The 14,922-nt window shown below is 37.4% G+C and overlaps 1 protein-coding gene across 1 annotated transcript in view; it reads left to right on the forward strand.

Moving 5' to 3' along the window:
* Positions 1–14,922, forward strand: part of FBN2 (fibrillin 2) — a 292,288-nt gene that overhangs the window by 161,791 nt on the left and 115,575 nt on the right. The window contains exons 9-11 of the mRNA XM_049873163.1: positions 4,033–4,185; positions 5,862–6,095; positions 6,987–7,124. Of these exons, the coding sequence (XP_049729120.1) occupies positions 4,033–4,185; positions 5,862–6,095; positions 6,987–7,124 (525 nt within the window). The remainder of the gene's footprint in view (positions 1–4,032; positions 4,186–5,861; positions 6,096–6,986; positions 7,125–14,922) is intronic.

Below are 14,922 nucleotides of genomic sequence, written 5' to 3' on the forward strand. Positions count from 1 at the left end.
ATGAGCAGTTGATATTTGACAAAGGCCCCAGATCAGTTAAATGGGGAAAAGGCAGTCTTTTTAACAAATGGTGCTGGCGGAACTGGATATCCATCTGCAAAAAAATGAAACAGGACCCATACCTCACTCCATGCACAAAAACTAACTCAAAATGGATCAAAGACCTAAATATAAAATCTAAAACGATAAAGATCATGGAAGAAAAAATAGGGACAACGTTAGGAGCCCTAATACATGGCATAAACAGTATAGAAAACATTATAAAGAATGTAGAAGAAAAACTAGATAACTGGGAGCTCCTAAAAATCAAATACTTATGCTCATCCAAAGACTTCACCAAAAGAGTAAAAAGACTACCTACAGACTGGGAAAAAGTTTTTAGCTATGACATTTCTGCTCAGCGCCTGATCTCTAAAATCTACATGATACTGCAAAAACTCAACTGCAAAAAGGGAAATAACCCAATTAAAAAATGGGCAAAAGATATGAATAGACACTTCACTAAAGAACACATTCAGGTAGCTAACAGATATATGAGAAGATGTTCACGATCATTAGCCATTACAGAAATGCAGATCAAAACTACAATGAGATTTCATCTCACTCCAACAAGGCTGGCATTAATCCAAAAAACACAAAATAAGAAATGTTGGAGAGGCTGTGGAGAGATTGGAACACTTCTACACTGCTGGTGGGAATGTCGAATGTCAAAACCACTTTGGAAATCGATTTGACACTTCCTTAAAAGGTTAGAAATAGAACTACCATACGATCCAGCAATCCTACTCCTTGGAATATATCCTAGAGAAATAAGAGCCTTTACATGAACAGATATATGCACACTCATGTTTTATTGCAGCACTGTTTACAATTGCAAAAAGATGGAGGCAACCAAGGTGCCCATCAATGGATGAATGGATAAATAAATTATGGTATATTCACAATGGAATACTACGCATCGATAAAGAACAGTGAGGAATCTGTGAAACATTTCATAACATGGAGGAACCTGGAAGGCATTATGCTGAGTGAAATTAGTCAGTCGCAAAAGGACAAATATCGTATAAGACCGCTATTATAAGAACTTTAGAAATAGTTTAAACTGAGAAGAAAACATTCTTTTGTGGTTAGGAGAGGGTGGAGGGAGGAAGGGTGGGAGAGGAGCATTCACTAATTAGATAGTAGATAAGAACTACTTTAGGCGAAGGGAAAGACAGCACACGATACAAGGGAGGTCGGCATAACTGGACTAAACAAAAAGCAAAGAAGTTTCCTGAATAAACTGAATGCTTCAAAGGCTTGCGTAGCAGGGGCAGGGGTCTGAGGACCATGGTTTCAGGGGACATCTAAGTCAATTGGCATAATAAAATCTATTAAGAAAACATTCTGCATCCCACTTTGAAAAGTGGTGTCTGGGGTCTTAAACGCTAGCAAGCAGCCATCTAAGATGCCTCAGTTGGTCTCAGCCCACCTGGATCAAAGGAGAATGAAGAACACCAAGTACACAAGGTGATTACGAGTCGTAGAGACAGAAAGGGCCACATGAACCAGCGACTACATCATCCTGAGACTAGAAGAACTAGATGGTGCCCAGCTACAACCGATGACTGCCCTGACAGGGAACACAACAGAGAACCCCTGACGGAGCAGGAGAGCAGTGGGATGCAGACCGCAAATTCTCATAAGACCAGACTTAATGGTCTGACTGAGACTGGAAGATCCACGGTGGTCATGTTCCCCCGACCTTCTGTTGGCCCAGGACAGGAACCATTCGTGAAGCCAACTCTTCAGACATGGATTGGATTAGTCAATGGGTTGGAGAGGGATGCTGGTGAGGAGTGAGCTTCTTGGATCACGTGGACACTTAAGACTATGTTGGCATCTCGTGCCTGGAGGGGAGATGAGAAGGTAGAGGGGGTTAGAAGCTGGGGAAATGGACACGAAAGAGAGAATGGTGGGAGGGAGTGGGCTGTCTCATTAGGGGGAGAGTAATTGGGAGTATGTAGCAAGGCGTATATAAGTTTTGTGTGAGAGTTGAAATTTGTTTTTATTTTTGCAGTTTGAACATCTTTGTCTTCTAAATTGAGATTTAAATCCTTTTGTATTTATTATAGTTATTGATTATTTGCCTTTATTTCTACCATGTTCATTCTGCTTCCTACTAATTCTCACCTGTTATTTTTTTTTTCCTTTTTTCTCATGGATTTATTCATTTGTTTTCAATGTTCCATTCTTTTTCCTCTACTTATTTAAAAGTTATATGCTTTATGTCTGTTGTTTTAGTGGTTATCCTAGCTGCTTTAAGATTCACATCTAACATAAAGTCTAAAATTAATCTGTATTTGTACCCAGGTCCAAACAATAAAAAAATTAGAATATTTAACTTTGATCTTCCCCTTCAAACTTTTAAAATTTCTAGCATATTTCCACTTCCTGCTACGGCAGTGGGAGGGATGGGTGGCCTGCAACAAATTAGTCGCTAATGTTGTTTTTTAATGTGATAGTGCTTGTTCAGATTTAGCCACATATTTATCAGTATTTTTTATCATCATTCCTTCACTCATCTGAAACCTTCCATTTGGAATCATTCTCCTTTTGCCTGAAGTACTTCTTTAAAATTTCCTTTAGGAAACATTTTGGTAGAAAATTCTTTCCATTTTTGTCTTTCTGGAAATGACTTCGATTTGCTCTTTTAAAAGATGGTTTCTTGGAGTACAGAATTTTAGATTGAGACCTCTTTCATCTCAGTGTACAGATTATCCAAAACTCATAGCAACCCTATAGGACAGAGGGGAACTGCTCCATAGGGTTTCCAAGGAGTGGCTGGTGGATTTGAACTGCCGACCTTTTGGTTAGCAGCCATAGTTCTTAACCACTGCACCACCAGGGCTCCATACAGATGATACTACTACATTGTTTTTAGGCATGCATTGGTACTATTAAGAAGGGAAGTTCCAAACAAGCCCCCATTGGCTGTAGCTTCAAAATGTATCTCCTGTCTGACCATTTCTCTTCATCTTCACTGCTGCCACCCTCATCGAAGCCACTATCATCTCTTACCCAGACTTCTGCAATGGTCTTCTCATTCACAGGACAGTCAGTTCTCCTCACAGCTGGCTAATAAATCTTTTTAAAATGTAAAACTCTTTCCTCTTCTTGAAACCATCCAGTGACTCTCATAACACTCAGAGTAAAATCCAAAACCCTTCCCTAATGGCCTACAGGACTGTACGTGATCTTGCCCTTGGCTATGTCTGTGAGCTCATATTCTTTCTCCCTCCCTTTTCCATGTTTCTTTAGTCACATTGACCCCTATTCACGCACATCAAGTTCATCTCCTTTCTGTTTGAAATGTTCTCTTGCTTTATTCAGACAACTTTCACTGTCTCAAAGGAGCTATTTCTGATCAACCTTTCTAAAATAGCATCTGTATCAGTTAGATACCGCCGCATAACAAACAACCACAAATTCTCAGTGGCATACAGTGGCACTGACCTGCAGGTCAGCTGGGGATTGACTAATCTAGACTGGGATTGAGAGGCTGCTTTTCTTCAACTCCAGGCCTGTCTGAATTTGGCCCCTCGCTCCAGGTTGGACTCATATCTGACCTGTGTCCTTAATTTCTGTATCCTTGGATGGTACAATGATTAACTTACTTGGCTGCTAACCAAATAACCAAGAAAAAATTGGCAGTTGAGTCTACCCAGAGGTGCTTCAAAAGAAATGCCTAGCCGAGAAATGCCTAGCCGTCTACTTACAGAAAAATCAGCCTATGGAGGACAGTTCTACTCGGACACACATGGAGTCTTCATGAGTTGGAATCATACAGTATGGAATAGGTGTCCAGTGAATACTTGTTGAATAAATGAATAATGAAATGAGTAAATGTAATAGAATTTAAGACAGTAAAGTATAACGGAAATTAAGTAAAAATAATTTATTTCACCTAGACTTTTATTAAATGTGGAAAGGGTTGATGTAAGAACCTCAGGTAACTTTACCATGTCTTCCATTTTATTTTCACACATTCAGATCAGAGAACAGGCACGTGTTTCTCAGGCCTGGTGAATGGTCGCTGTGCACAGGAGCTCCCGGGCAGAATGACTAAAATGCAATGCTGCTGTGAGCCTGGCCGCTGCTGGGGTGTTGGAACCATTCCTGAGGCCTGTCCCGTCAGAGGCTCTGGTGAGCTGCTGGAGGCTCCGGCTCCTCAGGACAAATGATAGGGAAATTAGTAGCAATATATTCTTTGCTCTAATTCTTCAAATCAGGACATATTTGTATTCCCACTAGTGTTTTCAATATGATTTAATGTGTGTTTATGGGAGATATAGAGGCATTGTTATTTAGAATCAGTTTTGGTAATACCCAACTCATTAATTTCAGAAAAAAAATCCTGAAAGCTGATCGTGACTTGTTTTTGCCGAAGTTTTTAAAAACTTACTTTGAATATTAGAATTTGAATTCAGTTTTAAAAACCTCCTGATCTTTCATTCCAGAGCTTGAGTGTCTTTGAATAACACAGTTCTACCTTCGTTTATATTTTATTTCACTAGTATTCTCAGCTTATAGTGTCCCAATACTTGAAGATATTTCCTGTCTTTACTGGTGGCCTTGAAAATTAAGAATAAAAGACATTCAGCTTGCTATATTGACTGCCATATAACTGAGGCTCTATTTGTAAATTTCTTTAGAAAGAATGAGAAGTAGCTCCTCTGATATGTGATATGAACTATAAAGTACAATTAATGTTTATCACATAAAGGCTTATATATTTTATCTTGTTCATGGGAGTCCTAGTAACACAGAGGTTAAGCATTCAGCTGCTAACCAAAAGGCCAATGGTTCAAACCCACCAGCGACTCCACAGGAGAAAGATGTGGCAGTCTGCTTCCATAAAGATTTACAGCCTTGGAAACCCTATGGGGCAGTTCTGCTCTGTCCTGTAGGGTTGCTTTGAGTTGGAATGGACTCAACAGCAATGGATGGGTTTCCTTTTTCATATTAAATTTTAAACGTGATGAAAAATATTTAAATTTTTTAAGTGTGCTTATAATGATATATACCTCTATGTGCTGTTATGGAGGAAAAAAATCAAAGCATATTTTCAAAATCTCTAAACCCTAAAATACCAAAATCTCATAGTAAAAACAGAGTTAATGCACAGGAAAAAAAAAAAATGGAACCTTATAGCTCTACCAGTAATATATAGTATTAATATTAATACTGAAACAGTTACTTGAGTTAAATAATTTTCACTTCTCATGATATAGTGCCCTCATTCTGAGAACAGTTAAGGAATTAAAGACAGTTGCTTTATTATTGCTTTTCTCTCACCATTGATACTTAGCAAATAAGGAGTGGATTTAAAAGCTTGCTGAATATTGTCTCCCATTTGAAAAAATATTATTTTGATGCAATGTTAATACCAAATTCCTTAAAGAGAAGAAAAGCCAGAGGAAAAATATGTAGGTGGAATAGTGATGTGGATTCATGTCAAGCCAAATATACATAATGAATTACCTGAAGTTTTAATTTTCATCCATTCAAGTAAATTTCAGGAATTTTATGAATTCCACTTATGGGCATAAAATCAAAATGTGAAGTAAATAATTCTTTAGTTATAAAATTTGGTAAAAATAATGTGGCATATAGCTTTTAATTTATTTCTGAAACACCTATACCTTTTCCTGCCACTGCCATCATTGGAAACATTTGATCAAGATTAATAGCCTACTTATTCATCTTGTGTAATATAAAAAAGAAATAGATAAGCTAAAATGATCTATTCTACTATACACATTGCTTTTATGATGCAGAAAGATTCCATTTGTGTTTAACTGAACTTTCTCTTCTTTTAGAGGAATATCGCAGACTTTGCATTGATGGGCTTCCAATAGGAGGGATTCCAGGGAGTGCTGGTTCCAGACCTGGAGGCACTGGAGGGAATGGCCTTGCCCCAAGTGGCAATGGCAATGGCTATGGTCCAGGTGGGACAGGCTTCATCCCCATCCCTGGAGGCAATGGCTTTTCTCCTGGTGTTGGGGGAGCTGGTGTAGGAGCCGGAGGACAGGGGCCCATCATCACTGGGCTAAGTGAGTGTTCACATTTTGTGTGTGCTCTTCAGTTTTCTGCCTCAAGTTTTTTTTTCAAAAAATGTGCGTGTATGTAAAAACCTATTCCAGGATCAAATATATAATGTAATAATAAAAATTCTTAGGAAAATATTATGTTTCTGTTCCATAAACGTTCTGCTAAACAGGAGAAACAAGTGACTGACCCAGACTCTCTTTGAAAATACAAATGAGAGCCTAGTAATACTGCAGTCCACATGACGCCATCAAGAAGAACATTTTTGGTTCCAGTGTATTTCATTTGGCTGCAAGCAGCTGCCCTGTTCGTGTACCTCTTGAATTATCTTCCAGAACCATTTCTCAACTGAGATAAACTGAATCAGTCTTGCTCTGTGCCTGTCCAAATATTATCATACAAATATCTTTCTTTTCCTCACCCTTTTTGTTAAGTAACTTAAGAAATCGAGAACTGTAGGCTACAGGCCAGAATTGGCGTTGATGTACTTGACATTTAAGTTCATATTTTTTTAAAGAACTGCTCTTGCTAATAATATTTAATGATGTCCCACAGTGTTGTGTTTATTCCTTTTGGCACCGTTCCTCTTTACTGTATCTGAATATTCAGCAGAGTTACAAAAAAGGAAAAAAAAACTCTCAAATGTACAGTAGAACATTCCTAAAATCTTAAAAACACATCACTATGAGAAACATTTCCATATATGTAACTTCACAAATGGATGCAAGTTACAACCATGTGCCCAGGAATATTTTTAGATCCTCTGTATTAAAGTTTTAATAAATCAGGTGATACACACCTGATTTACTGTTAAATATCCTTTTCAAAATCAACTCTAAGCAAAGTAAGACATATTATAATGATTAGGTTTCTTCTTGTGCTTTGATTTTTCATAGCAATCCTGAACCAGACAATAGATATCTGTAAGCACCATGCTAATCTTTGCTTAAATGGACGTTGCATACCTACTGTATCCAGCTACCGATGTGAATGCAACATGGGTTATAAGCAGGATGCAAATGGTGATTGCATAGGTAAGTTCATGAATTTTTAATCCTTCTCAGTTTTTTAATAGCTATCAGATTATGGGAATAAATTGGACAGATATGATTGGAAAAAAAAAAAGTCTTTTGAAGTAAAGTTAATTTCTAGGCTGCCTTTCCATGTGCATGCTCTTCCATGTGTTTCCCTTAAACTATTGCTGAGCTAAGTAACTTCGAGAATCCTCTACCCTTTCAGATCCTGGACATTTTGATCTCTCTCTCTTTCTCTTTCCTTCCCTCTCTGCCTTCCTTCCCAGAATTGCTTAGTGTGTTAGTCACAGTTCTCCAGAGAAACAAACAGACCAATAATATAGAGAGAGAGAGACAGAGAAAGAGAAATTGAGATTGATTTTAAAGAATTGGCTCACAGGATTGTGGGAGATTGCAAGTCCATAATCAATAGGTCAGTAGACAGGCTAGAAACTCTGGTAACATTTCTATGTTACATTGTCGTGAGAATCCTTTTCCCTTGAAAAACCTCAGATTTTGCTCTTCAGGCCTTCAACCAACTGGACGAGGTCCACCCATGTTATGGACAGTAATCTTTTTTATTTGAGATCAACTGATTCAAATTTTTGTTGTGAGGTGCCATAGAGTCGCTTCCAACAGAATGTGAATCACGTGTAAACATTTTCATAGCAACATCTAGACCAGTGTTTGGCCAAACAACTGAGCATTGTAGCCAAGTTGACACACAAAATTAACCATCTCACTTGGTCTTAAAATAAAGATTAACATTTAATGTATTTTGAAAATGGATTTATAGAACATTAATCTGTTTTTAAACATAACAAGACAAAAATGGGCTACTAAAATCTGAAACCCTAAAGTAGCAGTTCTCAAAAGTTTTGATCTCAGGACCCCATTTCAACTCTTCAAAATTATGGAGGGTTATATTTATCAATAATCACCTTATTAGAAATCAGAGATAAAAAGTTTTGCTTATTTATTTGTTCATTTAAAAATAACATTAGTAAACCCATTCCATGTTAACGTAAGTAACATTTTTACAAAAAAAAAAAATTCTAAAGTATTGAATGTCATTTTTTTAATTTTGCAAGCCTGTTCAGTTGAAGACAGCTGTATTCTAATACCTGCTTCTGTATTTAATCTGTTGTGATATATTTTTTTGATTGAAGAACACAATGAAAATCCATCTTCAAACAGATATGTAGCTGCAGAGGGGGTGGAATATCTTAATTGCCTTTTTAGATAAAGTTGCTGATATTTTTTGATACTCCACTAAAATCAACAAGTGGCAAATTCTTAAAGTTTAGTTGCAATGTGGAATCTGAAACCACATCAAGAAACTTTTCCTACTCTCTTGCATTGAAGTTTATTGACCTGTCATGTGCTTTGAAATGGATTTTGTGTCATCACGTATTGGTCATCTGAAGTATATTGCTCACTGACTTACGTATGCAGATCTTTCCAAAGTTGACATATTTCACTATTTAATATCAACAGGCACGTCTGATAATGTTGTCATTGAATTCATTAGAAAAGGTTTTAAGTATTGAGATACTGTCAAGCTCGCACTTCTTCTGAATTCTACCTATCACAAGCTTGAATTTTAACCTTGGCAACAAATACAGTCTGTTGTTTTCCTTAAAGTGACAAACCTACTTTATTATTTTCAAGAAAATGTCTGCCATATTCATGAGTCTGAATAACTAATTTCTGTGTCAGTCATTCTATCAAGGAAAATGAGCATTCCATGGCAAAGTCACTAGGTAGCACACAACTCAATCACATGAACGCTTTTCCTTGACAACAGTGGTACTTTAATCAACAGCAGTATGTAATATAAAACGTTCATTTCATCACAAAAAGCCAAACCCAACATTTCATCACAGAGATATATAAAAAAAACAAACTCGAGGGTCAAAATGTAATATAATTAATAATTTTTAGTGCTTCATTAATGATATTAAGTGGAAATGGCTTTTTTTAAATACGTGCTGTGAGGTCATGGTAACGAATACTGCAGTGACTACTAGAACAGTTTGGTGTCACTGCCTTAATTTGTGCAGATGCACCATCATTGTTTTAGCATCATCAGTGCAAATATTAACACAGTGAAAAAGGCAAATAACATCTTAATATCACCATGAAAATAGTTTTGATCTCGAAACTTACTGTACGGGTCTCTATGGCTTCCAGAGGTCTACAGAACATACTATGAGAATTGTTGTCTTAGAAAGTTCCCAGCCTACTTCTGAGTTATAGATCAAAGTTTACTTGTAAGAAAGTTGTATAGGACTCAGAGGGTATTTTCCCCCAGAATCAATATTAGGCTTGGAAGTTCTGATTTACCAAATATAATTTTAAATGACTTGCCTCACAGACTTTAACCTATATGGTAGAGGCATGAGAAGAGGGAGGAGCAGAGAGGGTCTAATCAAGCAACAGCTTTTGCAGTAGTTAAAGGTCGCATAGTATCCGGAGAAAATCATGGGTTCCCACGTTGGAGTTTGAAAGTCAATAGATAACATATCTCCTTTTCTCTTAGTTCTAAACCAGTCAGGAGGTAGACAAAGAGCCCATTCCATATGAAGTTCGAAAGATTTCAAAAGCTACAGTTGTACATACTCTTTAGGCTTCCCATCTTGCTTGCTTAGTTTGAAATCTTGAAGAAATTGGTCATGACCCTATGATGTACCCATGTGTCTAGACACCAGTCAGAGCTGTAATTTAGACTCCCAACTTGGGACCTATGCCTGGTATAGCCAACTATTACTTCATCAAGGGCTTTGGTTTTTCCAAGGGGATTTTTGGTCCCCAGATGCCACTCTTTGAATACTTCCTCAGGTTTTCCCAAATCATGCAACATTCTTTATCTCTGGTAATATTCCTTACTCTTAAATCTACTTTGTTTAATAATAATATAGCCACCCCAACATCTTTTGATTAGTGTTCATGTGATTTAATATTTACATCTTTTTATTCTTGACCTACTTGTGTCTTTATTTTTGTAGTACATTTCTTGTAAGCAGCATATTGTTAGGTGTAGCTTTTTTTATCCAATCTGACAGTCTTTCCTATTTTTTTTTTTTAATGGAAAGATTTTATCATGAAAAGACTGGAATCAAAGAGGGCAGTTAGGAAATTCTTATAATAAGCCTCGTAAAAAAAATTATGACAACATTGATGTAAGGTTGCAGAACAACAGGATGATCCTGCAAATATTGAGGAGGTTATTTCATCAGGACCTGATAACAGATTGATTGTGGGGAGTTAGAGAGGAGGAAATTATGATGACACACAAGTTTCTGGCTGAGCAAAACTGTATATATGGTAGTGGCATTAGCTGAGTTAGGGAATGCAGGAAGAGGTACAGGCTGGGAGGAAATAGTTGATGAATACTTTTACACATGTCGAGTTTTAAGTGATCAAATAGAGGCCTAATTAAACTGATTAATAGAGATCTAAAACTCAGAATTGAATTGATGGAGTACCAGTTGAGATATTTCAACAAACGGATGCAGTGCCGGAAGGACTCATTCGTCTATGTCAAGAAATGTGGAAGACAGCTGCCCGGCCAGCCAACTGGAAGAGATCCATATTTGTGCCCATTCGAAGAAAGGTGATCCAACCAAATGCAGAAATTATCGAAAAATACCATTAATACCACACACAAGTAAAATTTTGCTGAAGGTAATTCAAAAGCAGCTGTACATCCATAGGGAACTACCAGAAACTCAAGCTGGATTCAGAAGAGGACATGGAATGAGGGATATCATTGCTGATGTCAAACAGATCTTGGCTGAAAGCAAAGGATACCAGAAGGATGTTTACCTGTATTTTATTGACTATGCAAAGGCATTCAGCCATGTGGATCGTAACAAATTATGGATAACATTGAGAAGAATGGGAATTCCAGGACATTCAATTGTGCTCATGTGCAACCTGTACATAGACCAACAGACCGTCCTTTGAGGAGAACAAGGGAATACTGCGTGGTTTAAAGTCAGGAAAGGTGCTCATCAGGGTTGTATCCTTTCACTTATTCACTTACTCGATCTGTATGCTGAGCAAATACTCTGAGCAGCTGGATTCTATAAAGAAGGAATGGGGCATCAGGATTGGAGGAAGACTAACAATCTGTGAATATGCAGATGACACAACCTTGCTAGCTGAAAGTGAAGAGGACTTGAAGCACTTACTGATGAACAGACTACAGTCTTCAGTATGGATTACATCTTAACGTAAAGAAAACAAAAGTTCTCACAGCTGGACCAATGAGCAACATCATGATAAATGGAGAAAAGATCGAAGTTGTTGAGGATATTATTTTATGTGGATCAACAATCAACACCTGTGGAAGCAGCGCTCAAGAAATCAAACGCCATACTGCATTGGGCAAGTCTGCTGCAAAAGACTTCTTTAAAGTGGTAAAAAGCAAAGATGTCACTTGGAGGCTAAGGTGCACTTGACCCAAGCAGTGGTGTTTTTAGTCACCTCATATGCATAGGAAAGCTGGACAATGAATAAGGAAGACCGAAGAAGGATTGACGCCTTTGAATTGTGGTGTTGGTGAAGAATGTTGAATATGCCACAGACTGCCAAAAGAACAAACAGATCTGTCTTGGAAGAAGTACAACCAGGAGCAAGGATAGCAGGACTTCATCTCACATACTTTGGACATGTTATCAGTAGGAACCAGCCCCTGGAGAAGGACATCATGCTTGGTAAAGTACAGGATCAGCGAAAAAGAGAAAGACCCTCAACGAGATGGATTGACACAGTGGCTGCAACAGTGGGCTCAAGCATAACAACTGTGAGGATGGCGCAGGACCAAGTAGTGGTCAGTTGGAACTGAGTTGACTGCACCCAAGAGGTGATGAGGATAGACTTACAGATTTAGTAGTCAGTAGTCAGTCAGTAGCATACAGGTAACTATTTGAACCATGAGGGGTGAATATTGACACCTAGGCTGAACAGCAGGACAAGTGAAAAGATAACGGGAGTATTACAGCCAAAACTTGTGAACAGCAAGATTTAAGGCCCAGAAGGAAAACTATAACCTGAACAGTAGAGGCATGACAAGTTGAAGGAACAGAGAGGATCTAATCAATCAACAGATTCTGTAATAGTTAGAGGTCACATTTGTTGAAGAGGCAGGAAAATAATCTAGAAGGGATCAAGTCACTGAAGCTACACATGGGCACACTTTCAAGAGAAAGGTAGGGTCAGGTGAGAAATGCTGCAAAAAAGTCAAATACAAGGAGGACAAAAAAGCCTATTGGATTTGATAATAAAAAGAGCTTTCTTCACCTTTTGAGAGTGGGTTTAGGATGATGGAAGTTGAGCCGTTTTGAAGTTTTTCTTTTATTTACTCATCCATATTGGGCAAAATGGTCATATGTATGTTTCATAACTAGCATAACCCTAAATACCAGATTTGGGTTTAGGTGTTCTATATGAGAGGCCAGGTACAGAGAGAGTATCTTAATTTTGCCAAGTTAAACTGAATAATCTAAGAGCACCATGATTATAAATGAAAATGTGAGTCAATTATGATGTTTTCAAAAACCAGTCATTCTAAACTATGTACAGAGCTGTAAGATCAGGGTGATCAAACAAGGCTTAGCTCTGGGTCCCTATGTAAAGATGCACACTTTGTGCACTGGACAGCCCTAAAAGGTGCCTCTCACATAGTCTGTATGAATGGCACATACAGGGGTTGTGCACTGCATAACCATATGGTATAGCCCTGGCTTAGCTTATACTACTTGATGTTTAAGTGATAGACTCACCTGAGTCATGGTGTTATTTTGGTCCATGAAGTGCTGACACATGTATTCTTATTGTATAACTTGAAATGATTCTACTACTAGAAAATAATAAATATACAAGATGTAAGTATATAATATATAATAACATATCCCATCTTGCACATACACACAGTTACAATCTGTCAAACTGAACTTTAACTATTTGTGTTTTGCTGTTAATATTTTTCATTCATATGTCATTCATGCCTCATTGTATGATTCATTAACCAACAAGTAAAAGTAGACCAGAATTCAGTATTTTGTGTAAATTAGTCGTAGACCACCATGTGTTTCATGTTAGCACTCAGGTATACCTTATTTTAGCTCATATAACACCTGTACCCTGAGGAAGTATTTTCATGACCCGTTACTCTAAAGACGAACCATCTTTAAGGATCATAAGTTACTTTCTGTAGTCATTCTGCCACCCAGATTTTCTCAGCCAGAATTCTGGTAGAGAAGTAAACGCTGCCAAACATGATTTGAATGACTATTCAGAGCTCTCCCAAGAGTGATGCATAGTCAGTACCGCTCTTGATGCAGAAGAGACGAGCTAATTACATACAATGGACGTCTTAATGTATTTGGGTTGAATTTTTCACAGAACCCAGTGGAGATGGCCTTCTGCCACCTTTTTTAAACTCTGTGTACTGTCATGTCTACACAGTTAATATGTTAACGTAAATCATACACACCTCAAGCTTTGACATTGTACCCAAACTTTGTTATAGACGGTTTCATTCTAGATGAGTCTCATCATCAAGCCCTACAAAGTTAAAACTTGAGGAGCATTGTATTTCTAACTTGTCATTAATAGAGACAGAGTATGGTATTGGGGTACATTTGCAGAAAATGGTTCTTAAATGTTTTTATGAGTCGGAATTGACTCAATAGCAACGGGTTTGGTTTAGGGTCTTATACTCTTTGTAGTGTAAGTTTTTAATCATCTCAAGATTATAAAAAACAAGTTTGGATATCAGGAAAAGCTAACAAGCTATAAGTTAACTGGTAAATTATTGGAGTCCAGGTTAAGAGTGGTAGTGGTTTTAAGTGTACCAGTGTTTTGAGAAATAACAAATTGCCATTGGTATTTGGAAATTTTATTGTATACCTGAAGAAGCAGTGTAACTTACAAGGCAATAGCTGTATTAAAGGATCAAAGACAAGGAAAATAGAATTGGGTTCCACTTTGCTGTTACATGAGTCACCTCCTGAAGCCTCAAAACAGTTATATTTACTTGTCTCATTTTTCTCTCTTTTTCCTGAGAATTCAACTCTAAACTGAAATTGTGTGACTCTCCTAGCATCTGTGTAAGTCATACTGCCACTAGCAATGGTTTTAACTCGTTGTAATGATTCTACCTTAGAACAGTCAGAAGGAATTGCCTTATCAGTTGGGTCACAGATAAAGCCCTCGCAAATTAAAAAAAAAAAAAAAAGTATTTTCTAAATAGAAATATAAGCTGTTTTTCAAGGACCCGTCTTGGATAATTCAACCATTTTAATAATCGACATTTTTGGCAATTCTTTCATTTATTTTAGGAGCTTAAAATCCCATGAGCTTTGCTTAAAAAGTCTCCAGTAAAACCTCAGGAAGAAATGAAAGTGCACAGACTGTAGTTTTTTAAGTATTCTCGCTCCTCTAGACAAAGCGAAACAAATGTGATCACTTGGAGGTACTAGACTCTGAGACTCAGAATAAAGAGGCATGAAATGTAAATTCCAGAACATGGCAGTGGTCGTTTGTGATTCATTTAAAACTTACTTAAAAATCTTTAAATAATCCTGAAAAACAAACAAAAAAGCATCAAGCGAGGGTTTTAAAGTCAAATGGAATTGTGAAGTCACTAATAGTTCTTTGGTGATTATTTTCACTTCCAAAGAAGAAATAAATAAGTCAACTATTATATAGTCTAAGACTACTGGACCCTTGATGAGGCCCCCTAAGGAAGTAAGGAGGCAGAAATGAATTAGGGCTGCAATGACAAAATAATTGGCAGAGCTGTCATAGC

The sequence above is a fragment of the Elephas maximus genome, chromosome 2 (genome assembly GCF_024166365.1).
Source record: "Elephas maximus indicus isolate mEleMax1 chromosome 2, mEleMax1 primary haplotype, whole genome shotgun sequence".
Classification (NCBI taxonomy): Eukaryota; Metazoa; Chordata; class Mammalia; order Proboscidea; family Elephantidae; genus Elephas; species Elephas maximus.